This window comes from Mytilinidion resinicola, assembly GCF_010093595.1.
Source record: "Mytilinidion resinicola strain CBS 304.34 unplaced genomic scaffold BDZ99scaffold_11, whole genome shotgun sequence".
Taxonomy (NCBI): domain Eukaryota; kingdom Fungi; phylum Ascomycota; class Dothideomycetes; order Mytilinidiales; family Mytilinidiaceae; genus Mytilinidion; species Mytilinidion resinicola.
In genome coordinates, this window is record NW_022985447.1 from 267,973 (window position 1) to 294,235 (window position 26,263).

At 53.2% G+C, this 26,263-nt stretch overlaps 11 protein-coding genes across 11 annotated transcripts; 8 read left to right on the top strand and 3 right to left on the bottom strand.

Moving 5' to 3' along the window:
* Positions 1-5: 5 nt before the first annotated feature.
* BDZ99DRAFT_463652 (DNA/RNA polymerase) lies at positions 6-2,672 on the bottom strand. Its single transcript, XM_033720121.1, has 6 exons — positions 2,384-2,672; positions 2,266-2,271; positions 2,044-2,157; positions 1,795-1,962; positions 240-1,673; positions 6-127 (listed from the first exon to the last, which is right to left on the bottom strand). Exons 1-6 carry the CDS (start codon positions 2,444-2,446, stop codon positions 101-103), a joined length of 1,812 nt encoding a protein of 603 aa, XP_033575732.1. The 5' UTR covers positions 2,447-2,672; the 3' UTR covers positions 6-100.
* A 922-nt stretch (positions 2,673-3,594) lies between these two features.
* On the top strand, positions 3,595-4,629 carry BDZ99DRAFT_368144 (uncharacterized protein; the record flags this gene model as incomplete). Its single annotated transcript, XM_033714774.1, has 1 exon — positions 3,595-4,629. A coding segment is annotated over one exon (1,035 nt), but the record flags the coding sequence as incomplete, so codon positions are not given.
* A 699-nt stretch (positions 4,630-5,328) lies between these two features.
* BDZ99DRAFT_39607 (uncharacterized protein) lies at positions 5,329-6,366 on the top strand. The gene has a single exon (XM_033715978.1). It carries the CDS (start codon positions 5,378-5,380, stop codon positions 5,909-5,911), a length of 534 nt encoding a protein of 177 aa, XP_033575734.1. The 5' UTR covers positions 5,329-5,377; the 3' UTR covers positions 5,912-6,366.
* Positions 6,367-6,427: 61 nt separating this feature from the next.
* Positions 6,428-8,436, bottom strand: BDZ99DRAFT_521262 (MFS general substrate transporter; the record flags this gene model as incomplete). The annotated part of the gene is made up of 9 exons (XM_033725611.1): positions 6,428-6,452; positions 6,509-6,580; positions 6,664-6,806; positions 6,855-7,001; positions 7,049-7,096; positions 7,151-7,371; positions 7,425-7,725; positions 7,789-8,097; positions 8,215-8,436. 9 exons carry the CDS (start codon positions 8,434-8,436, stop codon positions 6,428-6,430), a joined length of 1,488 nt encoding a protein of 495 aa, XP_033575735.1.
* A 930-nt stretch (positions 8,437-9,366) lies between these two features.
* Positions 9,367-10,660, top strand: BDZ99DRAFT_389689 (alpha-ketoglutarate-dependent taurine dioxygenase; the record flags this gene model as incomplete). Its single annotated transcript, XM_033715651.1, has 4 exons — positions 9,367-9,569; positions 9,610-9,818; positions 9,869-10,494; positions 10,544-10,660. The coding sequence occupies 4 exons, from the start codon at positions 9,367-9,369 to the stop codon at positions 10,658-10,660; spliced, it is 1,155 nt and encodes a 384-aa protein (XP_033575736.1).
* Positions 10,661-10,876: 216 nt separating this feature from the next.
* Positions 10,877-11,851, top strand: BDZ99DRAFT_39367 (uncharacterized protein). Its single transcript, XM_033715853.1, has one exon. The coding sequence runs from the start codon at positions 11,258-11,260 to the stop codon at positions 11,810-11,812; it is 555 nt and encodes a 184-aa protein (XP_033575737.1). The 5' UTR covers positions 10,877-11,257; the 3' UTR covers positions 11,813-11,851.
* Positions 11,605-12,108, top strand: BDZ99DRAFT_499180 (uncharacterized protein; the record flags this gene model as incomplete). Its single annotated transcript, XM_033723628.1, has 1 exon — positions 11,605-12,108. A coding segment is annotated over exon 1 (261 nt), but the record flags the coding sequence as incomplete, so codon positions are not given.
* A 49-nt stretch (positions 12,109-12,157) lies between these two features.
* BDZ99DRAFT_39565 (uncharacterized protein) lies at positions 12,158-12,979 on the bottom strand. Its single transcript, XM_033715957.1, has one exon. It carries the CDS (start codon positions 12,841-12,843, stop codon positions 12,319-12,321), a length of 525 nt encoding a protein of 174 aa, XP_033575739.1. The 5' UTR covers positions 12,844-12,979; the 3' UTR covers positions 12,158-12,318.
* A 126-nt stretch (positions 12,980-13,105) lies between these two features.
* Positions 13,106-16,574, top strand: BDZ99DRAFT_499181 (uncharacterized protein). The gene is made up of 2 exons (XM_033723629.1): positions 13,106-16,295; positions 16,344-16,574. The coding sequence occupies exon 1, from the start codon at positions 13,240-13,242 to the stop codon at positions 16,093-16,095; it is 2,856 nt and encodes a 951-aa protein (XP_033575740.1). The 5' UTR covers positions 13,106-13,239; the 3' UTR covers positions 16,096-16,295; positions 16,344-16,574.
* A 486-nt stretch (positions 16,575-17,060) lies between these two features.
* Positions 17,061-19,141, top strand: BDZ99DRAFT_444573 (sphingosine-1-phosphate lyase-like protein; the record flags this gene model as incomplete). The annotated part of the gene is made up of 4 exons (XM_033717891.1): positions 17,061-17,158; positions 17,230-17,707; positions 17,759-17,892; positions 17,946-19,141. 4 exons carry the CDS (start codon positions 17,061-17,063, stop codon positions 18,937-18,939), a joined length of 1,704 nt encoding a protein of 567 aa, XP_033575741.1. The 3' UTR covers positions 18,940-19,141.
* A 1,893-nt stretch (positions 19,142-21,034) lies between these two features.
* BDZ99DRAFT_39707 (uncharacterized protein) lies at positions 21,035-22,355 on the top strand. Its single transcript, XM_033716028.1, has 2 exons — positions 21,035-22,070; positions 22,234-22,355. Exon 1 carries the CDS (start codon positions 21,286-21,288, stop codon positions 21,913-21,915), a length of 630 nt encoding a protein of 209 aa, XP_033575742.1. The 5' UTR covers positions 21,035-21,285; the 3' UTR covers positions 21,916-22,070; positions 22,234-22,355.
* The last annotated feature ends 3,908 nt before the right edge of the window (positions 22,356-26,263 follow it).

Here is a 26,263-nt window from a genome sequence, read left to right on the forward strand (position 1 = left end):
TTGAAATGGTTTTAGTGTACTGTGGCCTTCTACTCCACATGACTGGCCTTGGAATGCGGCACGGGACCAAGTTGGGATTTTGGGCTTGCTTGCTGGCTGTCTAAACCAGCAAGATGGTGAATGCACACTTTACAAGTCAGTAACTAGTCCTCAGAGTGCCAGCGGCTATGCGCGACCATGGCAAATGTTGGCATAATGGCACCGCAGATGTCGCATCTGAATGACGAGATCTCATCTACCATTTCTTCGTCACTGTCCCAGCCTTGTCCGATCTCTTCTGCGCGACTGTCTTGGGAGCGTGGTATGATATCTTCGGAGCCTTGGTGCGTGATCGGAGGAGTTGATTTGAGTTGGACACCTTCATCCGGCTGTTCTTTGTTGCCTAGATGGTCTTCTTGATCTGGCTGCTCTCCCATCGTGGCATCAGCGGCCGGGCTAGGCGAACGGTCTCGATCCTCTACTCTCCATTGCTTCAGCACATCGTCCTGCTGCTTGAACATCCTCGCAATGTTCCGCCCTGTCCCAGCTCTGGTGTCACTTGCTGTGTCCTCCATATTGGTGATAGCAATGTTCATCAAGCTCAAGTTCCAGCCGCTCTTCTCGGGATGTAGTTTTCGGAACAGCGGGAGCAGGACCTCGGCGACCAGCTTCTCTGCAAGATTATCGACCGTTTCAGTCAGGTTGAAGATAAAGTTGGGAGAGGGCGCGGAGCGTGAGATACGATTGAAGGTTCTAGTACGAGTTCCATCTGCGTTGAGCGGTGGACGCGGTCTGCTCGACAGGCGGAGGGTCTTTGGATGGGCTATCCATCTCTTTCCACCGGTTGCGGCGACCGAGTCTGTGTTGAGCTCGTCGTCGTCTTCCAGGAGATCTATGCGCATGCGAGTGATTAAGCTTCTGGTTAGTGTGTGTAGCTCTCGCAACACCTCCTCCATGGTGTCTAGTCGCATATAGCTGTCCTCTATGCTTATTTGCTTAGGCACCTCGCGTGCTTGGCCTACCTCGGTCTCGTCTACTCCATTTACGAGCCCCCAGATTTTGCCTCCGATGCCGTGCGGAGTGCCCGGACCGCCTAATACCTTTTCTAACACTTCAGCATTCATGCCTGGATGTGTTCGCACGTCGCGAACGAGGACTTGTTCTTTCGTGCCACCATACACAAAGCCATTGTCAAATTCGGCAGGTCTACGCAAGACGTGCTCACGAATTTTCTGGGCCAGCTTGAAGCCGATGCCCGGGATTTTGCCAACTTCGTGGCTGTCAACGAATGTGGTGACATTGTCCGATTCTCCAACGTCCGAGTTATACGGAGGCATCAGAGTGGTCTGCCCTTTGGGTTTATTCAAATTCCCAACTAGTTTAGCAAGTAGCTTAGAGGTTGAGATGCCAACGGTGCAGGTATAATCCTTGACTTGTTCTAGTTGGTGGCGTAGGTGCATCGCCAAATGGGAGCCAAGGTGCAACCGCAGCCGGAGTGCATGGAGTTGCCCAGCGTCTAGAGGAAGCTTATCCTGCAATTCGCCAGGGTAAGTGTGACCCGCCACCTGCGATGCATCAACAGCAAAGCCTTGGGTTGGGTCGGCTTTGGATAGGCAAAAGAACGAGTTGGCTAGGTCATTCGGGTTCAGCAGGGTGAGATTGTAGTCGACAATATCTGAAACATCCATGAATACCTAGCAGGTCTTCGTATTAGCAGGATGACTGACAGGCCCTAATCCTCGAGTCGTGTTCGGTGAGGATCGGGAATCGTGTGTTGGAGGCTGAGCAGAAACGAGCAATAGGCGACAACCTCACCTCATCGAACCCGAGTCTCTCGACCTTGGCGTTCCACGAAAATGCTCGCAGGAAGGAATATAGGTCTTTGGAGGCATTTCGAAAGCGGGTGAGATCTTCCCCAAGCACGATTACGACATCGGGACATATTTTCCTCGCTTCTTTGATGGGCTGCAGCTTGCGGAGGCCCTGGTCCATGTCAGCGGCTACGTGCATTATCACAACCACCACTGCACAGTTGCTTGATGACCGTGGGATAAGGCGGCGTACTCTACGGCGGGCCTCGTAGTTGCACGTGGCGATAATCTGTTTCTGCTGCACAGCCAGCGGCAGGGACCGCAGGGCTGGCGTCTCAGCCTCAAAAACAGAAGCGTAGAAGCAATCCTGGAGGATTAGAAAGCGCCCCAGTCAGCGTTTCGTATTACAGAAGCAAACTTGCGCAGTGACATGCTGTGTATAGGCCTTATACGGATAGCGAGACACAAAACGTACGTAATCCTGCGAATATAGCAGCGACGGGTTAGCAATCGGGCGGAGGAGGTTGGAGGCCGGAGGCGCAGAACGGAGGTGAAATTAGGCCACCGAGACGGGCGAGACGGGCGATACGTACGAAGTGGATGATGATTTGCTCGCAGGGCCTCTTACGGGCGTTGCTGCGTCGACCGGACTGCATATTCGGGCATGAGGACGACGCGAGAGACGGAGCGGTGCAAGAGGCGCCGACGGGGCGCGATGAAGGAGTTGGTGTTGGAGCCGGCAGCGGCGCGGCTGTTGGGTTGGAGTGATCGCAGTGCTAGTTGTGGGAGTGGTCGAGGTCGGCGGCTTCTTGAGCGCTGCGATGCGTCACTGGTCGATACCGGCCCTTCCGCTGGGAGTGAATGGTGACGGCGCCGGGGAGGTGCAGGACGGGCTTGGCGGGCGCGAAGGCGCGAAGGCGCGGAACGGGATGCCGACCAGCACTTCACGATGCGGCGTGGAACGTCGTCTCGAGTTCGCCGTGAGCGTGTAATATTGCCAATACAGTGCCACAGCGCTGGATCACCCGGCTGCCGGGACGCTCGTCGCCTTGCCCGTCAGCCACACCTGTTGCCACTGACGATGGCGGCTGGAGGGCCCAAATCCTCGGCCAGGAGACTGACAGGAGACCGGCCACGCCTGGAGCTGCCTCAAGGCTCAGGGGACGCAAAGCGCGTCCAGGCCCGCGTCAGCTGGAGGAGCTCGACGCGCACGAGTTGGTGCGTTGCGGGTGGTTCGGTGGTGACTGGCTGTGGCCGGCGACGCTTGGGATGGAGGGCGCCGCGAAACTAGAATAGCGCATCGGGCCAAAAATAACCCCCCGGCAAGCGTGCTGGACTGGAGCCGACAGGGTCCGAACGGGCGCTTCTCACACGCGCGGCCTGCCTCGACGCCCCACAGCCTGCCGTCGGCCTCAGCGTCTCAGCGTCGCAGCGCCGCAGCGTCGCAGCGCAACAAAAGGGACGCCGCAGCCACTTGAAACCATGCCTCGACCGTCTCTATGCCCTACGTGCCCCTCCGCGAAGCCGCCTGAAACCCCGCGACCGCTGCCAATATATAGCCTCGCGCCAGCCCCACGACACCACCACCCGCGCCGCCTGCACGCCTGCTGATCCATCGCCGTCAGCAGCCATCGTACCTTGCGCCTCCTCCCAAGACGACAGCGCCTGAGCGCCCCGCGCCGCCCTCCCTCTTATCAGAGGCCCCTCCCCGGCGTGACTGCGAACGGTCACGACCGCAACCTCCACCGTCATGCTCGCCCTCCCTCAGTCCCTGGCCTCGCCGCGTGAACAGCAGCCACCGCCCACCATGACCACCTCGCTGCCCATATTACCCCAGCGCCAGCCCTCCTCGCGGCCCTCGCAACCCTCGCAACCACCGCTGCGTCCCAAACTCAGTCTCAACACCCAGCAGACCCGGCTGTTCGGCAAGCAGGCGAGTCTGCGACTGGAGACCCTCTCGGCCGTCTCCCCCACCGTCCGCAACACCTTCAGCAACGCATATGAGGCACCTGTCTCGGCCGCGCCAGCCTTGGGCAGACCCTCCAAGCCACGGTTATCAATCGACAGCTCAGTGCCAATCTCAGGACTAGGCCAGGCAGCTTCTGGCGCCGCGACGGCCCTCCAGATAGATACCAGCACACCCACATCATCAGTTCCAAACTCCGCCTCCACGCTCAACTCCGGCTCGACATCAGCCTCCTCCACTGATTCGGCGACCATCAAAGTGCCTTATAAGCTCTCCCACAACCTCCCCTCCATACTCTCGAACAGTCCCGCACAATCGATAAGACCGCGAAAAATGGCGCCCTACCGACCCTTCTTCCCCGCCACGAAGAAAGTATCCTTCCGAACACCTCTAGAGGAAGAGATTACCACCTCGACATACACCCTGGCACACTCAGACATTGAGCCTTCAAGCAGCTCAACTCTCTCCATCGAATCATCCTCCACATCGTCATCCTCAAGCTCCGAAGCCTCAACATTATCAACACAATCGACCGAGTCGAAATCAGAACCCGAGTCCCTATCACACTCACCATCCACCCTCTCATTATCCACTTCCTCCTCCGAACCCTCTACAACCCCGTCACCGGCCCCATCCTCGCCAATCTCGCAATCCAGCTCGCCCACCTTCTCCTCCACCGAATCCCCACTCCGACTCCGCGGCCCCCGCACCGGCGAGAAGCGCGACTCCTCGTCCTCCGAGGAATCCGACAGCGAAGACTCGTGTCCCGAAACCCCCGTCGCCGGGCGCAGGAAGCGGCGGCGGGAATGGGTGTGGACACTCGGGCCGATCGGGAATGGAAAATTCTCTTCGTCAAGCGACCCCGCCACCAGTGACGACAGCAGCTGATTGATCTGGCCGGTCATCAATTCAAGCATTAGAGACATTTTAGGACGCGCGTCATCACACATTTGCATGGGGTGGCGGGATAGGAAAGGAAAGGGAAGGACAGGAGGCAAGGCATCACGGCGTTTTTCACGGAGGGAAGGTTCAATCCCTAGCATTTTCTGGAGTCTGAGCATCGCATCGCATCGCATCGCGCATTTCTATGATACCAATATACTCCTCACGGTGAAGAGGAGCAAGCAAGTAGGGAGCATTTAGCGGGTTTACCATAAATCACCACATACAACATAATATTCCTGCCTACCTGAGGTGGTGCGAAGGATGTGCTGCAAAGGCACAACAATCACAATCAATACCTAGGATTCTATTTCTAGCGAAACCTGTACTTTTTATATCTCCATGGCTGAATCTGAATCTTGTGACTGAGAGATACATGTGACGCGTCATACTCGGGCCTTTCCAACCCCCTGTAGAGTATAGATTAGGTTTCGCCACTAGATAGCCAGCCCTCAACGAAATGCTGAGTTCTACGACGTCTGCCGTGCGACGGGCGTTGGGATGAGACTGCTATTTTGAGGACGGCGTTGGGGATGGCGGGGTGATGATTGAGATGCTGGTATATATCAAGGACCCCTGTTCTAACGGCCGCAGATTATAGAAATTCCATCATCGTGATCGGCGGGGCTATCTCCCGCTTTATGTCCAATATCTGAGCAAATCTTGTCGAGATGCAGTGATGCACGCATGCAGGCAGGCACGCACGCAGGGTGGAGTGCGCGTCAACGCACATTACGCCATAACTTCTGTTTGGAGGGATGGAACGTGGGTGTTGCCAAAAAAAACGGACAAGAAACAAAAAAGTGACGGGACGCTTGTTTCGCAACACCCAACTCCAACAATCCCACAACAACGAACGCCCGCGCCATGTTTCTTTCAAAAATCCAACGCCCCCCACCTCAAAATAGATCGGGCAAGTTATGTAAAACTTTTCAATCCCCGAGCCACTCCGAGTTTCAGATCCGAGATCTTAGATCAAAACACCACGCGCTTGTTTCGAGTCGAAACGTTGTACATACGCACTGGGCCCACAACACACCCTTCGAACGGCCCTTCCACGCCGAGGGAGATCGAAAACACGCAGGACACACGCCCTGTGGGGCGCTTTTGGTTGGAAGTTCTTTACAAAATTGACCCCATGCGAAACGAAAAGTTGATAGACGCGGGTGCCCTTCATCGTCGTCGCTTTCTCGAACCACATCGTGCTCTTTAGCAAGTCGCAAGCTTTTTACCGCCGAGCCGCGTGAAAAGGCAAAAAGTCCGGTGTTCTACTCAACATCTACCCATCATGCACATTTTCGTACCCTTTACTTCGAGCTCATCACGTGACACATCTCTCAAGAAGCAAGGCTTGGCAGAACCGCGCGGAAGGCAGGGATAATGCAGAATCTTTACCCAGAAGGGCAAGGCTTGGTGGCCAGGAAAAGTGTGGAAAGCAGAGAACCAAGAGATTCTTACTAATCGTGCATCATCTCTTGGTATCTTTATCTTTCTCTGCCTTCCACACTTTTCCTGGCCGCCAAGCCTTGCCCTTCTGGGTAGTCTCAGTCACGTGCAGAGGGTATCTCTTTCACACTAGAGATGTAAATGGTTTGAAGATGCCCTCATCCGGCTTCCTTATATTACAATTCGTAGCTTTCTATGTGTCTATAACATATTCTACAGTGAAGGGTTTTCGGCATGTACTGTACATACGTTGCAAAGCCGTCTAAAATCTCCCACATCCCATTCAGTGCGCAAAGCGGAATTCGAGCCTGGGAGTCTGCGTTAGAGTGGACCCATTGTCACTAGAAACATACATGAAACATACCTCTTGTTCCCCTTATCCTTCGTCGTCTGCAAATACTTCTCCTTCTCCTCCTGACTCATCCCCCCACGTCCTCTGGCGCTTCCTATAACACACAGACACCAGTCAGCACAGAAACCTCTCTACCCAAATCCCCTTCCCCGGGAACATCCACTTACTCATTCACCCACACATAAAACCACTTCACCCCCAAAAACTGCACAAAATTATAGTAGCAAATCGCAATCAGCACCTTATTCCCGCGCCGGTACAGTGGCTTATCGTCATCCCGGTAAATATTCTGGCTAATGATATTTCCCGCCTGCACCGTCATGTTCTAGATGGCGCTCGCGACAGTCCGCGTCCGCACGGTGCCGGCGTTGCGCGACGTGATGGCGACGAGGATGGCGTGCACATAGGGCTGCCCGACGAGCAGGATGGAGAGGGCGTACTTGGCCCAGTGGGAGGCGTCGGCGGGGACGAGCTCGAGGGCGACGACGAGCGGCAGCGCCCAGATCTGCGACACGAGGCAGACGAGGAAGCGCTGGTTCAGCTTTCGGACACCCAGGTCCACAAGAGGAGTTGGATGATGAAGAGGGTGTAGGCCGGGATCTAGGGGTGGAGTTTTAGTTGGGGTTAAGGGAGGGGGTGCAGGCGTTTGCTCACGGTGAGCAGGTTGGTTTCGAAGGTGCTGAAGCTGATTGCTTTGAGTTGGAGCGTGAGGTAGGCGGTCATGGGGTTGGAGGGGATCAGCCAGGTGAGGCCGATGAGGTAGATGGGCCACATGTGGTAGTCTTGGAGGCAGTCCCAGAACATGCGGAAGCTGATGGCTTGGCGGTTGTGTATGTCGCCTTTGGAAGGGTCGTCTCGGAGGATGCGGTTGACCACTGATGGGCGATTAGTATGTTCGGAATATGTAGGCTATGAGGAGTCAGCTTACTGATCTTCTCTTCTCGTTCGTTGAACCATCCACCTTTTCCGCGAAACCTGCTCGCGGTCTGCGTTGGAGAAGGCGGGAGATAGAAGTACGAGATTATGCCGATGACGCCGGTAAGCATGCCTTCAAGGGCGAAAAGCCACCTCCAGCGTTCCATGCCATTATGGCCGCGGAGATGCAAGACACCGTATGCAAAGAATGCGGAAACAATTTGCGTGAACCAGTACGACACCCAGAACCAACTCAACCGCGCTGGTAACTCGAACCCTGTGTAGAAATAGCTCAGGTAGAGGATGTTGTCCGGCTATGCTTGCTTAGTAGACGCTCATATAGGGTCGCGACACGAGCACGTGATGGTGGAGCCTACGATGAAGCCACCCTCAATTAGGCCAAGCAATGCCCGGCAAGCGCAGAATGACGACCTTCCACTCAAGAATGCTTGCATGCTAACGACTAAACTCCAAGAAACCATTTGGATCGGGATCCAATTATCTGGGCCGATCTTCTTCGACACGAGCTGAGACGGGACCTCTGCAAAGAGAAAGCAGAGATAGAAAATGGCCTGGCCATAGTTGTAGTCATTTGTGTTCATTTTCAGGTCTTTTAGCATGTTGTCGCTTAGAGCTTGCGATATGTTCCCTCGGTCAAGCTGGAGGGCGAAGAACATCAAGCACACCTAGGTGCATATTCGTCTGTCGATCTACATGTTATCAGTGTACGGACTCTGCAGAGTCTTGAATTGATACACGAGGGAATTGGACAAGGAAGAGCTTGATAGTCAGCGAGGACTTACCTTCATCACAACCTTCCTCTCCTCCGCCGGCTCCCACTCAAACTTCGGATCATAGCGATGGCGCCCTTCGTAACTATCGATTGGAACGTAGAAAGACTCCACTCCTGCCGTCGCAAAGGTCACTCTCTCTTTTGGATTTCCATTGGTGGGCCTGGCGTCGACGGCTTCGCTGACGCCATAGTCGGTCTTCAGATCCTTGTCTGATTCGAACGGCGTGCTCATGGTTCAGTCAGCAAGCGAGTCGAGAGATGTCAGGAACGGTCTAAAGTTGGAATCGCGTGCTTGGCCAGCCCAGGGACTTGGAAAGGCTTATTTATACCGGCGTACAAGGCCGGGTTCTTCATCACTCGCATAGCATGCCTCTGCCGTGGGAATCTACCGCCATTGCAGTCGCGAGACATCCCACGCCGTGGAGGGTGTGCTTTGACAGAAACGACTGCGTGAATATCATGTCGTAGGGTAATCCTTGGTTCACCGTGGGCGATGTCGGCCGCGGCGAAATGCTGGATCAACTGTCAGAGCAGTCACTTCAGGCCTCCTATGAGCATTTCTGGAGAACTGTTTTTCGAATCACGCAAGCACGAGGCTTCGCGATCCATAGCTAGGCCATTTGGAGTAGGTTGTGCGACATCCAGCTGCATCAACCACCGGAAGTGGTCTTGGCGGACCGAAAGGGCAGGGCGTTGAGGTTGGAGGTGCTATGGCGTGATTGGCCGGGGTTTAGTCGTGCCTCCACCTCCACGACGAGCGGCCTCGCGAGCATCTGGAAGCACGTCAGAACTCAGTTAAGCGGGGATCGCCGTCGCACGGGATTCGCCATGGCCTGGAAAACTGGAGGTCGCAGCCACTTACACCACGCGACCCCGGTCGAGTCGTGATCTGTGCAGAAGTGATGCAATCCGTATAGATAATGATTGCACGTCTTTGTGGTGCCTCGTCGCATGTCCCCGTTGAAACTCGCCATTTGCCCTGACGCTTGCTAGCTTACCTCCATTGTCTGGATAATCAGTGAGGGGTTGCTGGTGCTAATTGCCGTGAATTCCGACCATGATGAAGCAGAACTCGTATATAAATTGGAGCCGTAATCCAGACTTGTTCCGGCTTCCTTACCCCTCTTGAACGAGTTATTTGAGTGAAACAGCCGCATTGACAATGGCTCCCGCTCTCATCGAAACCCCCCAATTGCCCGTTCGCTCCGCGAGCAAGGTGGTGGCGTCTGGAGGGCTTGCCGACTACAAGGAAGCGTTCTCGTCGGGCCCGAAAGTGTTCAATAGTGAGGCTGAGACCAAGGGAACCGCGAAGCAGCCTCCTGCGAAATACCCAAACTACTTGCCGGTCTGGGACCTCGAGAAAAAGTGAGTGATGAGATCATAGCTCATGCACGTCGTGCTAAAGCCGTCCCAGATACGAGCCCCTGCAACCGTTCACGCACAAGGAGCATGGCAAAGACGCCGATCCTACCTTCCCGAACCTGCTCCAAAATGCCAAGGTGTCAGAACTTACATCCAACATCGGCGCAGAAGTCGAAGGTGTTCAATTGAGCAAGCTGTCTGACAAAGGGAAAGATGAGCTGGCGTTGTTCGTGGCCCAAAAGAAGGTCGTTGGTACGGGCTCCATCATTCACCCATCAGGACGTTACTGAACCGTAGAAAAGCATTCCGAAACCAAGACTTCGCCGATCTGCCGATTCAAGATGCTCTAAATTACGGAGGTTACTTCGGACGCCACCATATCCATCCTACATCAGGTGCTCCCAAAGGCTTCCCTGAGGTTCACCTGGTCCACCGTGGGGCGGAAGACACAACTGCGCGCGACTTCTTCGAGACGAGGACTAATTCGGTCGCCTGGCATTCGGACGTCACATACGAAGAGCAGCCACCGGGAACTACATTCTTGTACTTGCTAGACGGACCAGTGGCTGGAGGAGATACCCTTTTCGTCAACCAGGCCGAGGCGTACAGACGTTTGTCGCCTGAGTTCCAAAGGCGTCTGCACGGCTTGAAGGCAGTACACTCCGGTCATGAGCAGGCCGATAATAGCCGAGGCCGAGGCGGTGCTGTACGACGCGAGCCTGTGGCCAACATTCACCCGATCGTACGAACCCACCCAGTGACGGGCGAGAAGGCCCTATTTGTGAACGCGCAATTCACCCGCAAGATTATCGGATATAAGAAGGAAGAAAGCGACTACCTCTTGAACTTCCTCTTTGATCATATCGCAAAGGGACAGGACTTCCAAGCACGAGTGAAATGGGCTCCTGGGACTGTCGTTGTCTGGGATGTAAGTGAATTGCAGCCCTGGTTCTTGAGTAACCTCTAACGCTTGGCAGAACCGAGTGACGGCTCACTCCGCGCTTTTGGACTGGGACGATGGACAGCGGAGACATCTTGCTCGCATCACACCGCAGGCGGAACGTCCTGAAGAAACTCCGTTTGAAAGCAAGTAGATCTCATCCAGGGTCATATGTGGGTGCGCCGAAGTAAGTTGCATAGGAGCCGATGAATAGCATTAGTTTAATCCGAGTCCTATAAGTCAGTATACGTCTTTGGCACTGCATTTTCAAAGTCAGCAAGTCTTGTGAATACCGCCAGTATTGACGATCGAGAGATCTGCCCGCCTGTGGTAATCTTTCTCTCGGTTCCGGTGGGGAAGGCCGACAATGTTGCACAGAGGCGTTGAGACGCGATCCGCCTCCGGACTCACATCCTTGAGCCCGCTGAGAGTCAGGGGCTGCACGTCTTGAGTACATGGAAGCTTTACCTTTTCGATGGCCTCCAGAGCGGAGATAAGACCGTGCGTCGGGTGTCGTTGACGAACTGTGAACGGCTTTATCGGCTCTCCTGCAGTGTACCTGCAGCGTACCTGCAGCCCGTCTGGAGACCGACATACCTGAAACTCATTTCCCGATCACGGAATTTGGATGCCAGCCTCGAGATCGTAGCATCTTATTTCAATCCAAGCCCGTCTCCCTGAAAGTGTGCTTAAAGCTTCTCGACTTCCAGACCGCAGATCGAAGTACTTGACCAACTCCTGGTATTCCAAGATGCCTTCACTCCTTTTCAATGTGCTGCTTTTTGCTGTTACGGCCTCTGCTTTTCCACTCTCTCCAGATGCGCCATCGCCATTCATAACCGACATCTCCAAGCGTTCCTGCGCATCCTTCTCTTACGCAACTCGCATTACTTGCGCCCATCACTCAACATCGTTGAAGACGGCGCGGGAGGCAATAGCAACTGCCTGCGAAGCTGTGTCGGGATGCACGCCCGGTAAATCGCCCTATCCATTCGGCGCAGGAGTCGCAGGTAACGCCACAGCGGGCGGGTCCGTGACGGCCATGGTCAATATTGGTGAACAGTGTATCGATGGAGTCACTGTATTGAGCCCGAAAAGATGCCGGAATGACTTCGAGAGTTTTGTGAGTGCGCAATGCGGGGATGGGAGACTGGGCGATGACAAATTTGCGTGTGAGCGATTCTTCAAGTGTGGTCCATTTAGCTCTGATGCTGACTCGGTGTTGAACAGTGGGAACAGTGTATTTCCTGTGCGACGGAAGCGTGTTATCAATCGGCCCAACTATGGGCACGCCGGACTGATATGAGGAGGAACGCCGATTCATGAAGAACGATGCCGTATGATCAAGCCCTATGGAACGCGATGGGACTTTCCGATAGGGTTTCATCTCGTGGCATGCTCTCTCCGGGATAGACTTCTGTTCGGTGTTGTATGTTTTCTCTCGAGTATTAGGTCTAGATCAGGGAACAACTGCTCGCTTACATCATATGATAATTTCTTGGTGTGGTGTTTCAATAGACGGAAATCAAGAGGTCTTTCCCAAGATAACGGCACATCTTGGGGATCCATGCTCCAGAAATGTATTACTTTGGTGCAGTCTGCAACGTTTAAATTGACTCTTTTCGTAACTAAACAGCTGTCGGTAAGCCTTTGATCAACACTCGATAGTATCGGATGGTCAAGCTGGTAGATGTCTGCGGGTGTGCTCGATTCACCGGAGGTCACGTGTGGTGAGGCTGGATGGATGCGGCTCAGCAGCACTCGTCTGCCTTGCCGGACCAAAGAGGACGGTGTTCAAGATATACACCAGTCTTAGAGAAGATGAGAATACTCAGCAGGTGAGATTATGCGGCTCGGGGTCAGCTCGCGGCTTTGATGCATCGATGAGGCGGGTAGCGGCGGTGGCTGTGTGGAGAAAACCGCAGGGCTTCCACCGCTACATCGGAGGCGGCCGGTGGGTACTCGACACCGTGAAAACGTACACGTGCAAGCTCTCGTCTGAACGGTTTTCGGGTATAGTATCAACAATCGATGCTTCGAGCTGGCAGATTGCTCTCGTCCATGGATCTTATCGCATAGGTAACGCATCGCATGCCGCATCAGGTGGCGGAAGCAGCACTGTCGTTGAAAGAGAGCGCAACAGCGTCGATCAACGTTCGGACAGGCTGCATTGCGTGGTACTGGAGAAGTGGCACGGAAGCGTGCAGAGTCGTGAGAGGCGTAACGTTCGACAGACACGTACCCAGAAACGTTTGGATGTGTGAGAGGAGACGGATCAACGACGCGGGAGAACATTGGAAACCAGGACTTAACAATCGTGACCGAGGGCTCACGCATACTTGTATGCCTAGGAGCAGCAGCAACGTTGCAAAAATTAGAAGCACACCTAGTGTAATGGCGAACAGCAGTTCTCGAGCACCCTGGGAGCAGGCCGTCGTAAGGTTGTGTTTTGGTGACTGGGCGGAAGAGCGGTGGGCCAGGAACGGGCTGAGGCGGCATCGAGGCCCCGCGCAGGGCGCCTTTCGTCACCACTTAATTCCTCCGACTACCGCACAGTCACTACAGAGTATGTAATAGCAGCAGTTCTACCCACAGGTCCTACCCTTCATTCTCACCCCTCACCTCCCATCTCCCATCGCTACTACTCGTTTTGTTGTCTCTTAATTCTACCCTGCGTCCTCTCCTCAGGTATCAGCTCACGTCCTGTCCTCGTGAGACCGCTCCGCTCCGTGCATGGCATACTCACACGAAAACCGCTACCACTCCGGACGCCATGAGTCCTACTACCAACAGCCGCGCCAGCACGACATCTACTCGTCCTCTCCCACATCACATTACGACATGCCCGCCGCTCACTCGTATTCCTACGACCCTCGCTACTCCTACTCGACACTCCCCCCGCGCTCCCCAGCATATCCTCCGCGCCCAGATCCTCGGAAAAAGCCGCGATGGCCTCCCTCGCCGAGTGTAGAGAACGAGATAGACTCCCTCGCGAAAGAGCTCCGTGGGGTTGGCCTGGAGGATGAATCAAGCGGTGAGGCCCGCTCGCGGGGCACTGTCGATCAAGAGCCGATCATGCTAGAAGTGGAGCAGCCCAAAAGCGATCTGAACGACGAGAGGCGTTTCGTATTGGTCCCTGGACACGGCACGGATAAACCTGGGCCCAGGGATAATCGACGCAGGAGCTTTGCGGAACGCGGGAATATGCCCCATCTGAAAACCGATATTCACCAACCCTCGATTCCTCTAAGAAGGGAGCCGAGCCCATACACCATCTCCAAACCTACCAAGGAGAATCCCTCCCGCACATCTGCCGAGTACTTTCTTTCTCCAGAGACCCTCACCCCTCAAGCGTCAAGCATCCCAAGGTCTGTGCCGAAGGGTGAAGCGCGGGAATATTACAAGGATCAGAACTCGAAGCCAGAGAAGTCAGCTCAACCACAGCACAGGCGGTACGACTCTGCACAGTCACCAAGAACAAGCCACCTCGATATCTTTGACGACTCGGATCTTGACAACGATGACTCAGCCCACCTTCGCGCAGAGCGACGCCCCGCTCGGTACTCTTTTGTCAAGGAGGATCTGCAGAAGGAGGATCTAAGTACATCTCTAAATGGCCCAGGCAAGGACCCACGAACTTCCCCGCGCTCTTCAAATCCTCGGCTACCAAACGAACACTCCAGTAGCGGCAGCTCGGGCTCTTCCAAGACGTCAACGGCGCCACCGTCACCAAGATCGTCTAATTCTAATCTGCACAATGTATCGGCGCCTCGTCAGATCCCCCAAAGTAAGAACCCCCCTGTTGAGACTCCTTATGCTAGGAGTCCAAGAAGGTTCCAAGACCCTCAAAGTCGGCCTGGGTCTCCTTTAGTCAAGGAGAAGCCTTGGCCTCAATCTCCTCCCAGGTCTCCTACACTAGCGCAAAGCAACTTCCGTGATTCCCCTCCTCGTACGAAACCCGTGTCTAGACCGAGCTCAAGGCCAGCATCAAGAGCAGGCTCGCCAATATCATTCCTTCATACTACATCCATGCCCCCTCCGTCACCTAAGCCGCTTGACGCGAATGATGTAGACTGGCACTCCACTTTTCCCCCAGTCACGAGAAACGAAAGAAGGGACGAGCCTAGGCCTAGCTCTCGTCACACCAAGCAACCGTCCATGATTGTCCCTCCGCGGATTGATGTCCAATCTCCATCACCTGCACGGCCGCCCAAGCCGGCAAGTACCTTACCATATCCTGTCGACGATTTGCCGGGCGAGACCTTCATGCCTTCGGTAGAACAGTACCAGTTTCAACCGAACTCCGCCCAATATATGACACCAATTCCAACCGCGACTGCAGCATTTCCCAGGTCGCCAGTGACGTCGTCCCCTACTGTCAGTCGATCACGTGATGAGAAAGTATCGTCTCGACCCCTTGTCACATCCCGTCACAGTGCTGCAGAGGAAGTCCCACGGCTGGCTAGGGTGCGGGCAAATTCCAATCGCTCATCCTCAGCTTATGACGGCCGTCGAGTCGATAAGGCTCCTGCGCCCTTATCCCTGGATAAGCCATTGCCGTCGTGCCCACGGTTGGCTTTTTCAAGCAACTTTAACGATTGGTACACCCTTGAAAACTGTCCAAACTTTGACGTCTGCCCAACTTGCTATGAGGGCGTCTTTGAAGACACCCAATTCGCCCCCTACTTCAAGCAAACCCGCGTACATGAAAAACGAATCTTGAGGAACTGCGACTTCAGCTCGCCATGGGTCCGACTAGCTTGGCTACTTATGGTAAAGCAGAAACACAAGAGCCTAGACCTCCTATACCGCCTCGCTACCATCCGCGAAATTGAGCAACCATGCCCTGGCAATCTCGAGATCTCTGGGACTTGGTACGGCATCAAAGACTCGTACGGTGATCACGTCACCAAATTCGCCATCTGCCCCTGTGACCTAAAGCAAATCGAAGCGCTTCTCCCCTCCCTCCGCGGCGCCTTTACCCGCATCTACCCCTCCGACTCCCGCAAAACCTACATGTGCGCCCTCCGCACCGCATCCCGCCGCTTCCCCGCCTATCTCGACCTTCTTGTCGAACTAGACGAAGAAGCCACCCGCCGCGCCCGCTCCCCCGACCTCCGACCCTTCATTCAACTCGCTAAGGAAAACGCGTACAAGCAAGAATGCACGCGCGACCAGCTCATTCTAGACCAGACGTGGCACTTCATCCCTCGCCTCCCCGAATTCGCCGTCTGCGAGGAATGCTTCGACGAGCTCGTCTGGCCGGAAGCCATGAAAAAGAACCCCTCGAAGATTGCGGCGGAGTTTAACAAGTCGTTGCAGTTTGTGAAGGGCGAGCCCACACTTGGGACGAGTTGCCAGCTGTACTCGCCGCGCATGCGCCGTGTTTGGAAGCGTGCGGTTGAGGATGAGGATTTTGGGTATCTCGCGAAGAAGGCGCTGGAGAGGAATAAGATGGAGATTGATTTGCAGAGCCAGAGTAAGGCGATTGCTAGGCTGTTGGGAGATAAGTGGCGGAGTGGGGTGGAGCGGGAGCAGTTGCGGTTGCAGGCGGCGCAGTTGGCGGAGGCGTGGAGGGAGTGGGAGTAGCAGAAGGTGGTCTTGGGCGGTGATTTGAATGAAAAAGCGTTGATGGGGTTTATGATTGGATGATTGATGGATGCAGTAATGACTGATTTGGATCCTTACCGGATTCTCTTTATGGAGTAGGTTTCAAGGTCGTATTATTAGAGACGCTCATTATGAGAGGAACTAAAAGTTTTTATCTCTGAATGTTCACTGGGCAAAGGGTAAATATGCATGACCCTTCCTACTAGCAGAAATTCAAAAAGCGACAGTGAATCTTGATCGCAAGTACCGCGTTACTTGCTACTACAAGCAGACCCGGAAATGATCTGTACGTACGTAGGCACGAACGCGTGCTATTGGTGTAAGCCTCATATTGTGACCTCTTCCTGTCTAGCCGCTTACTCAGCAGCTTCTTGTGTGTTAGTTAACTATATCTTTCCTCCTTCCGCTCAATAGCTAGCTTCCGGACCATCATCAATACAGCTTGTGGCTGCACACCTTGTCTTGATCCACTTCCCTCTGACTTTCGCTCAATATGGAACCAGCCGTAAAATAGACACATAGATATACCACTTCCTAGGAAGCGTACAAGATGTGAAGCTAGCAGTACCAGGTAGTGCTTGCTGCTGCCCGTTGCTGATTGGTGAATTGGTCAATTAAGCCTTTCATGCCTCGGTGCACAAAGCTACCACCTACTGCAACCCTCTCCACAGCACAAGGCATAGCGTAGCATAGTTCCCGTAGTGTGAGGGTAGTAGTCCAATATAATATTGATTAATGCGCCTCACAAATGCTACGGTCGTCGCAAACAGTTCCCAAAAAGTCCTTCAAAGCGGGCCGAGCATCGGACACCTTTCCATGTGAAGCTGTGGGCCGCGGGATCGCCAAACCTGACGTACAGGAATTACAACAACCAGCTAATACCACCCAACCCATCTCCGCCCTCTAATGCTTCTCCTCCACCCTCCCTCCCCGCTGCAGTAACCATGCCCGGCTCATCCAGACTGCCTATTAGCCTGCGCGACACCCTCCGCGCGCAGTCGGGCGCCGCGCGGGGCCGGCTGCTCGCGCTCAACATCGACGTGTACGGCTTTATCTCCCTAATGACCTCCTCGATGGTTTTGATGTCACGGTACTGACGAGTGCGACGTACAGGTTCCGCAACATAATCTTCTTCCTCTTCCTCCTCCGCTGGACACGCCGCGCCTTCTACCAGCTGCGCGGCCGCGGCGTCGCCGGCTCCATCGTCGACGCGTACGTCGCCGCCCGCCGCACCCTCTATGGCATCTTCCTCCGCCTGCCCGGCGTGCGCACCAAGGTGCAGACGCAGATCGCCGAGTCGCTGCTGAAGCTGGAGCGGCGGCTTGTACCCACTGGACCCGGGGTGGAGCGTACGGTGGCGCTTCCGACGGAGGGGTGGAGCGAGGACCGGGTGCGGGCGGCGTTGCAGACGATGGAGGGTATGGAGCATACGCGGTGGGAGGACGGGCGGGTGAGCGGTGCGGTGTATCATGGCGGGGAGGCGTTGCTGCGGCTACAGACGGAGGCGTTTGGGAAGTTTACCGTGGCGAATCCGATTCATCCGGATGTTTTTCCGGGCGTGAGGAAGATGGAGGCGGAGGTTGTGGCAATGGTGAGTTTGGAGGGGTGAAGGGTTTGTGTTGACGGGTGCTGATGTGGGCAGGTCTTGTCGCTGTTTAATGCGCCGGAGGGTGCTGCAGGCGTTACGACGAGTGGTGGGACGGAGTCGATTCTTATGGCTTGTTTGAGCGCGAGGCAGAAGGCGTTTGTTGAGAGGGGGGTGACGGAGCCAGAAATGTACCAGCCAAAATCCAGGAAACACGAAGACCTGAGTGCTGATATTACTCTAGGATTCTCCCAGAAACAGCCCACACAGCCTTCCGCAAGGCCGCTGAGTACTTCAAGATCAAGATCCACCTCGTGGCCTGCAAAGCACCGCATTACAAAGTCCATCTGCCCTCCGTATCCCGTCTCATCAACCCAAACACCATCCTCCTCGTGGGCTCTGCGCCCAACTTCCCCCATGGCATCATCGACGACATCTCCGGGCTATCGCGGCTCGCGCTGCGCAAGAAACTCCCTCTCCACGTTGACTGCTGTCTAGGCTCCTTCCTCGTCCCATTGCTCGCCAAAGCCGGCTTCGAGACCGAGCCCTTCGACTTCCGCCTCAAAGGCGTCACCAGCATCAGCTGCGACACGCACAAGTACGGCTTCGCGCCCAAGGGTAACAGCACCGTGCTCTACCGCTCCGACGCGCTCCGCAAGTACCAGTACTTCATCTGCGCCGACTGGTCTGGCGGCGTTTACGCCTCGCCCTCCATTGCTGGATCACGCCCTGGCGCGCTCATCGCAGGCTGCTGGGCGTCCCTTGTCCAGCAAGGCGAGAGCGGCTACGTAGACTCGTGCCACAAGATTGTGGGTGCGGCTAAGAAGATCGAGTCTACGATCCGTGAAGACCCGAATCTCGCTACTGATCTCAAGGTTATCGGCCGCCCGCTAGTGTCGGTCGTTGCGTTTTTGTCGAATTCCCTGGATATTTACGATGTTGCGGATGGTATGGGCGAGAAGGGGTGGCACCTTAACGCGTTGCAGAATCCGCCGGCGATTCATGTCGCTGTGACGCTACCTATTGTAGTCGCTGCAGACAAGCTAATTTCGGATCTGGTGGAGGTGGTTGAGGAGGTTAGGGAGAAAGAGCGGAAGCGAGTCGCGGAAGGTAAGGGGAAGAAGGGCGCTGTGAAAGGTGATGCAGCGGCGCTTTATGGGGTTGCGGGGAGTCTGCCGAATAAGAGTGTGGTGGTGGATTTGGCGAAGGGGTTCTTGGACACGTTGTATAAAGCGTGAGGATATACTGCTGTTAGTATTTTAGCGTTTATAATATTAGCGAGGTTGTTCTGTGGTGGGTTTGTGTGCATGTTGTTTTTGAATCGCCATCGCGCTGTCTCTTGTTCCCGTGTTCCACATACTGGTAGTTTCTAGGTGAATCTGGGGAGGTCGAGTAGGTTTGAAGGCTGATAGAAATATGGGAAGAACTGTGCTTGGCATTCTAACATACGATTTGTCCTTTTTTGGGGCCAGCGCGATTCGGTTTCCCAAGTCCGCCAGTTGCTTTGGGCCATTACTCGTTTGCTTTCTTTTCTACCATTTATGTTCTTCACTATTTGCAGTCATGGTAGGGAACCTGGAGATGGAGACGTACAGGGTGCCTAAATCTTCCATTGCGTCGAAACTTAAAATACTTCGATGCATGCCAAGAGAGCCCGGGAAGTTGTTCCACCCCACGATTGGTGCTACCACGCATGAGACTCTGGCTAGTCACGGCGGGTACTAACAGCCGTTGGTGGCTAGAAACCAAGTCACCACCCACAGCCTCACGGCCTGCAGGAGCCCAGATAACTCTCTGGCAAGGCTGTAGTACAGCTTCCTCAAATACCATCAACCCCCCGACAAAGGCATGGTCTATCTATGGCTCTATGGAGCTGAACTTTTAAGATTTTAAACTTCCTCCTCTATCACCCCAGATTGGTGTAAACAAACGCCTGAAGCGGTATAGATGGAGCTCTTTACGGTATCACTAGATGAAAGATCTGGAGAAGACGGGGCGGATCACCCTGCAACATCCCATACGTCATTGATGCCGTCAAGGCGAGGCGTCTCTGCAGAGCGTTCGCCCTCCTTGGATATGTTTTGGCTAACTATACACAGGCAGAGCACCGATGGGGTCGTTTCGCGTGATGGGAACCTTCAGGCCAATGCTGAGCCAGATTTCCTTCTGTCGCAGCCACACTCGAAGTCCCGCCGGAACCTAGGTGTTCGCAAGACGATAATCAACATGATACAGCGAAGATTTGACTCCCGCACTGGTAGAAAAGTAGCGTTTGGCGTATGCATTTTCGCCTTCTTTACCAACTTCATCATTGTCTTAGTCGGCGCCATCAACCATGGAGGCTACAAAGATGGTATAGGCTCTTTAAGTCGAGGCCGCTCGAGTAAAATGGCTAGGTTGAGCACCATATACCATGTACTCATCAATATTCTCAGTACGGGACTTCTTACGTCGAGCAATTACTGCATGCAACTGCTTTGCACCCCGACTCGGAAGGACAGCACATGCCCAAAGAAAGTGGCTGGACGTTGGTATTCTGAGCTTCCGGAACCTACGGCACATGTCTAGACGACGATCGATTATTTGAGGCGTACTGGCAGCGAGTTCTGTACCGTTGCATCTAATGTAAGTATTTGTTTTGCTTGATCGAATTAATAAGAAAGAATAATCGAGTAACAGGTACAACTCTGCCATATTTGGTGTCACCGCAGGTCAAGACTATTCTATCGAAATTGTCAACAGTACAGATCAGCGGATGGTGGACCAGATCAAGTCGAAAGCCCGTCCGCTTGACAATGACCAATGGAAATCTCTATACGACACTAGGTACGTTCTTGACGCCGGCAATCTTTACCTACTAGCCGACAGTGTCACCTTCCAAATTGACATCGACAACAGATGGAATTGGACTTTCAAGCTTCCCGACAAATCGTTGGACAATACCACTTTCGCTGATGACACATGGCAGCCCCTGTATTGGCCGACACAGCGGAACGAATCATTATCTATTACCATCCGTCTAGGGGGAAGTAACACTAGGGGGCAAATTTACGAATTGTCTGTGGCCCAGCAATTGATATGAAATCTTGCTCTTTACGATCTCTTGAACATGCCTAACTTCACCTGGCCTCAGGTGATGACTTTCAATATTTCTTGAAACTCTTCTTGGAAGGGCGTTATTACTGTGACTCCTCGTTCGTAGACGGTTCCGTGTCTGCATATCGGATCTGCCTACAGCGAGCCTTTAGAGAATAGCAGCGCGGTGCAAGTTGCCCTACCATTCATGATCGTTGTGGTTGTCTGCAATGCTCTGAAAGCTTTTGCGGTCTACAAAACCATGAAACAATCTTTGCAGAACACCTCATTACCCAAGGCGATGCAATCACTTCGTTCTTAGGACATCCAGATTGGACCACCGTAGACTATTGCTCTCTCGGCAAAGACACTCTGGTAAAGCAGATGAAACGTAGAAACAAGACAGACCCAAAGATTTGGAAGCTGCCTCGACGACGGTACGGAAGCTATACTCACGGACGTTTGAGGTCAAACATTTTCATGTATGCTCCATCATCTAACTCAGCTATATGCAGCGACTAACCCGCTATCAGATGTATCGCAGCCATCTTAGCTTTCATGACTGCGGACTACGCTATCGCTCTCGCAAAGCCACTGCCAACAGACGGCTGGTCCGGGACAGGTTGGTACTGGGCGTGGGGCACATCTTCCAATCGACTATTCCCACTAGCCGCCCAGTCTTTCTCTCCCCGCAGCGTTCTATTCAACACATGGTTAGCCAACGCCCCGCAGATACCCCCTCAATATCTTACTTTGCGCTGAACCGCCTCTGCACCTCCATCTCCTTCATCACTGAATGGAACAGCCACGCCACAACCCGCAAAGGCCTCCGCGTCACCAACCCAGCCGGCGCCCAGCGGCCCGCCTATTTCTTACAGGTCCCTTACCGCTGGGCCATCCCCCTAACCACCATGTCCGGCGTCCTGCACTGGCTGCTGTCGCAGTCTTTCCTCCGCATAGATCTGCGCGACGCCCAGGGAAACTTGAAGCCCAATGCATCGAAGTCGGCGGTGTGGGTGCTCAAGTCTCAGCCTGCTGGTTTTCGCCATCGCTTTTATCGGCATGCTGGCTGTGATTTTCTTCTTGCTGATGAGACCGTTTACGTTGAGGATGCCGTCGGCGGAAACATTGCAGTTTAGTCATTAGCGCGGTTTGCCATCCGCCGCCGGATGATGTCGATACACATCTGAAGGCTGTGCGGTGGGGTGTTGTGAGGAATCGGTTTGGGGGCAAGATTGGGCGTTGCTGATTTTCGAGTGGGGAGGTTGAGGAGTTGGTGGAGGGGACTTTGTATGTGAGTTCATGTTTCTATCTGAGATACGAACATGTGATAAATTCAAAGACATGATGATCGCGTTTCTTCCCTCGTTACTTCATCCGATGCACTGCAGGTTGGGGCACGCAAGAGAATACCCTAGCTCCGTGAAGGACCAAGTGACTAATCACGTAAGCCATAGTTAAGCGGACACGTGACAGTCACGTGGCAATAGTCCGCGCTATCACCGATTTGGAGCTCCAACACCGAGAATGCTTTCACTCAACCCGCTAGCGGTATAATTTTACATTTTTAACAACAAACCTCTATATATCTACTTACTTCACGTCTATCCAGCTCGCTGATTACACGTATGGGCCTCAAAATACGTACTCCATCTCCTCTAGCCTCACGCATCCAGTTCTTCAAGGGTACCATGTCGCTTAGTAAGCAGTGCGCTAAAGTTATTGCAGCCGAGCCAATCAGCGTTGCATATAAAGGTCGGATAGATAATCCGGGTCCACTACCTCCCTCCTTTTTTCTCTCCAGAGTAACCGCCATCAGTTCAACGGAGCTGTTAGACTTGCCATTAACTTATAAACGACAATCTGTCTTTCCTGGGGCATCCTGAGATGGTACCGTATGAGCTGAGTGTGCCAAGAGTCTTAAGAATTTTCTTGCAGTGGGGTTCGCGATGTTATTAGACTCAGGTTGCAGCACTACAACCTAGGATCAACAACTCATATGCTAGAAAGCTATTCTCCGAACATCAGCTGTGGAGAACCCAGCTAAGATCTCAGTTGTGGAGAACCCAGCTGAAAGCTCAGCTGTGCAGTGTTCAGCTGAACTTACTAGCGCGCCACCCAGGGGGTGGCCCCCCTTCCTTCCCCTAGTATATATACAACTAGCTAGACGTCTATAGAAATCAGAGTTCACATCAATTTCAACCTGAGTACTAGCATTCGCAAGCTCATACTAGATAAACATCTAACAATCGATTTTGTTTCTTTCATCACAACCACGCTCTTCCACCGCCTAAGACATCATGGCCATTATAATCACCTCTGATGCCGACCTTCTCAAAGGCTTAAATGCAGCAATGAAACAGGCCACAAAGGCGCGGCAAATAGCCCGATTGCACTCGGGCGTTGCCGCTACAAAGGCTCGCGGCCCACGTCCTCAAGGGTTTTTCAGTAGGACCATGATCGTAACCTTGAAAAATGCCCAAGAGGTTGTCATCCAGTTCCGCCCTAAACCCCTAGATATTAAGCCTTTCAAATTTGCGCGGAAAGTGCTTAGGCCAGTCGTCCCTGAATGTTCATCTTCTCTAGGATGAGGAATTGAAACATAAGGGGATATGGGCGTATTGGATGACGTGCATTCTAGGCAAGACATGGTTGGATGGCGCAAGAGAGAAAAGTGGTTAATCTCGGGTCACATTTATAAAGTTCTCTGTTAAAAGGTTATGTTAAGAGCAGCAGTAAGCTTGTTATTGATTAAAAGCTCCGCCTACATCTGGAATTGCTTCTATGCTCTCGGAATAAATAAATCTATAAATTCCACAACGCTGCGAGAGATCTGCTTGGTAAACTAGATCAGCTTTAAATACTACCACTTTTTGTCTCTTATTTTAATCTGAACAACGTTAATACTATGGTATATGACAACTGCGAGGTACCTGGCCTTATTGATTGGGAATTGTCAACCCCTATTCCCTTTGGCATGGGCTTCAGCCGCCTCCATACACTTGACGGCGGGTATTCCAACAGGTAATTCCTGGCAGCCGTCCAACGCTACTATACTAGCGCATCCTTAGCGCCATTCCTCAGCTGGCATGCGTCACCTTTCAGCTAAATAAGGTTCCTTCTCTCAGCTGACTTGACTCCTCTACGCCTATATATACCTATCTTCCTACATAGCAATACACCAGAGTTCTCATCACTTTTCACCAGCTGCCAATTCTATATGCCGCCTGAGTTTGAAGATACAGAGAGAGGGCTCCGGGGGAGGTCTATAAGGGAATCCCTGCACAAGTTCGCAAATTGTTTAATGAAAATCCAGAGGTCGTGCAGGTCGCCTTCATTCTGGGCACGCTACTGAATGCCTTCCAGCTAGAGGATGGTGAAGTTGGGCCTTTCAAACCTGTTGTCGTCGAGGCTTTACCAAAGCTTCTCTCCTACTAAATCTCCCTGATAAGGAGCTCAGATCCGCCCTATTCCGAATGAGCAAGGGCAGAAGGTCTGGACCATAATTCCCAATGGAATGCGACGTTATAATAGTGAAGCGTTGCATGTTGCTAGCGTGCTCGAGCCTACACTTTGCATCTTATGTCTCCAGGCATAAGTCTAAGCTAGTGTTTGTACTTGTTTCCGAACGAGTATGGTAGAAAATGTGAATATAACTCAGGTTGCCACTACTAGCGTGTCAGTGGCGTTACATCCTTCCATATCCGTAACAAGGGGGAACAGGGGAGTACCCCCCCCCCCCCTTTTCATAGGCTATATATACGGGCCTTATGCCTCTTCAAATCAACACAGAACTGCTTCTTCACAACCTGAGAATATAGGGGGGCGTTTATGTACGTCTGAGTCTGGTCACTTTCTCTACTCTTTCATCTAAAAAGAATTACGGGCCCTTGGCCATATTATTTTGAAATATAGTATCTTTCTCTCAGCGTATATGTCGTGAGATCTGCAATAAGGATATTTGCAAGCCTTGTATGGATGGATGAGAGTGAATTCGCGTGAATGACATCCCGAAAGACTGCGCATGGTGTAACTGTGCGGAGCCAATCAGCGCGAAGTGTTGACCGGCTATACAGTCAGAATCTGGGCTTATCATTGACCTCGAATGTGAGCTATCCACGCGCGCCTCCCTCAAGAGATTGCTGACCAGATAGTGGCTCAGATAGACAGTATTATGTGATATACACGTGATCTTTTACTGCTCAACGTCACATAGGCCTTTGTCTCGAGCTAACTTTCTGGTATTGTGCGAGATTTCCGTGCTGCAAAGCTAGTCTTCGATGGTTGAGACTTTAACACAGCAGGAAGGCCAGGGAATTTGTAGCGTGGAGTAGATCAGGGAAGAATGCGGGTATGTTGAACTTCGCGGTAACCAGTCTTGTTGAGCTGATATACAATAACGCGGCCCCTATTCTATGGCAAGGAGGAACCATCCGGTTGTGCCGTCTTGAGTTTTAGACAGCCCAATCACTTCAGATAAAACCGCGCAGTCCTGGTAATATTCGCGCTCACACGCTGCACCGCGTCCACGGTCACGTTGACTATTGCATCCAGCCACGACCAGTCGCACCAGTCGCATCCAGTCACCACCAATAATTGTCTATCAACGGTCAAGTCTGTGAGGCGTTCAGACTTATATTGCGGCATAAGTTGGATTACGAAAATGAGTATGAGCTCTTAGTCTTCGTGAAGGGAGGATCTCTATCCTGTTGTCCAACTGACGTGATATTGTATGAACTATGAATAGGATAGGTTAAAGGAAGAATGAAAAGTTTCGTGGAGCTTTTGACTTTGGCTACACGCAGCAGTAGATAAAGCACAAACATCCGTCGAGCATTATGTGACCAAGGTATTTGTGATAAATGAAATCTATTCAACAACTATCGAATTCGTAAAGCTACATGAGATAGGCCACCGTCATGGTCAAACTTCAAGGGTGGACTCCCGGTCGCCCCCATACGACAGGCGATCCGCTTGCTGAGGAATGCCACTAGAGCACCCACTCCAGCTGTGTGAGTTATCGCTGCGAGACTCACTTGCCCCGAATGCTCTCCAGTCCCTTTTAATGTTGGAATGAGTATGTGGGTGGCCGCGCAAAGACTTTGAATGAGATGATGATGGTGTGAGCGTTCCGCGAAGTTCACTCTCGACGTCCCGCAGCACAACCTGAGCCTTGCGGATGCACTTCCCCTTTCGGCGTGCTCTCTCGGCACTGTCAAAGGTCCGGAATCTCTTGTAGTTCAGAGGTTGGCGTAGCTGGTCAAGTTGCGGCTCGAGATCTTCAGCGTCCACTGGTGTGTATACGAACAAGGCTGGGGACAGGCAGGCACTGACTTCAGCGGGAGGACAAGCAGGAGTGCGATTGTGCTCGTGGGCTTCCATAATTGTATCGTCCCAGGGGGTTCCAGGCGGAGGAAGCATCATCTCGTACTCTTCATCGCTCAGCAGCATCCCCGCTTTCTGCGTCAGTGCCTCCTCAAATATTGC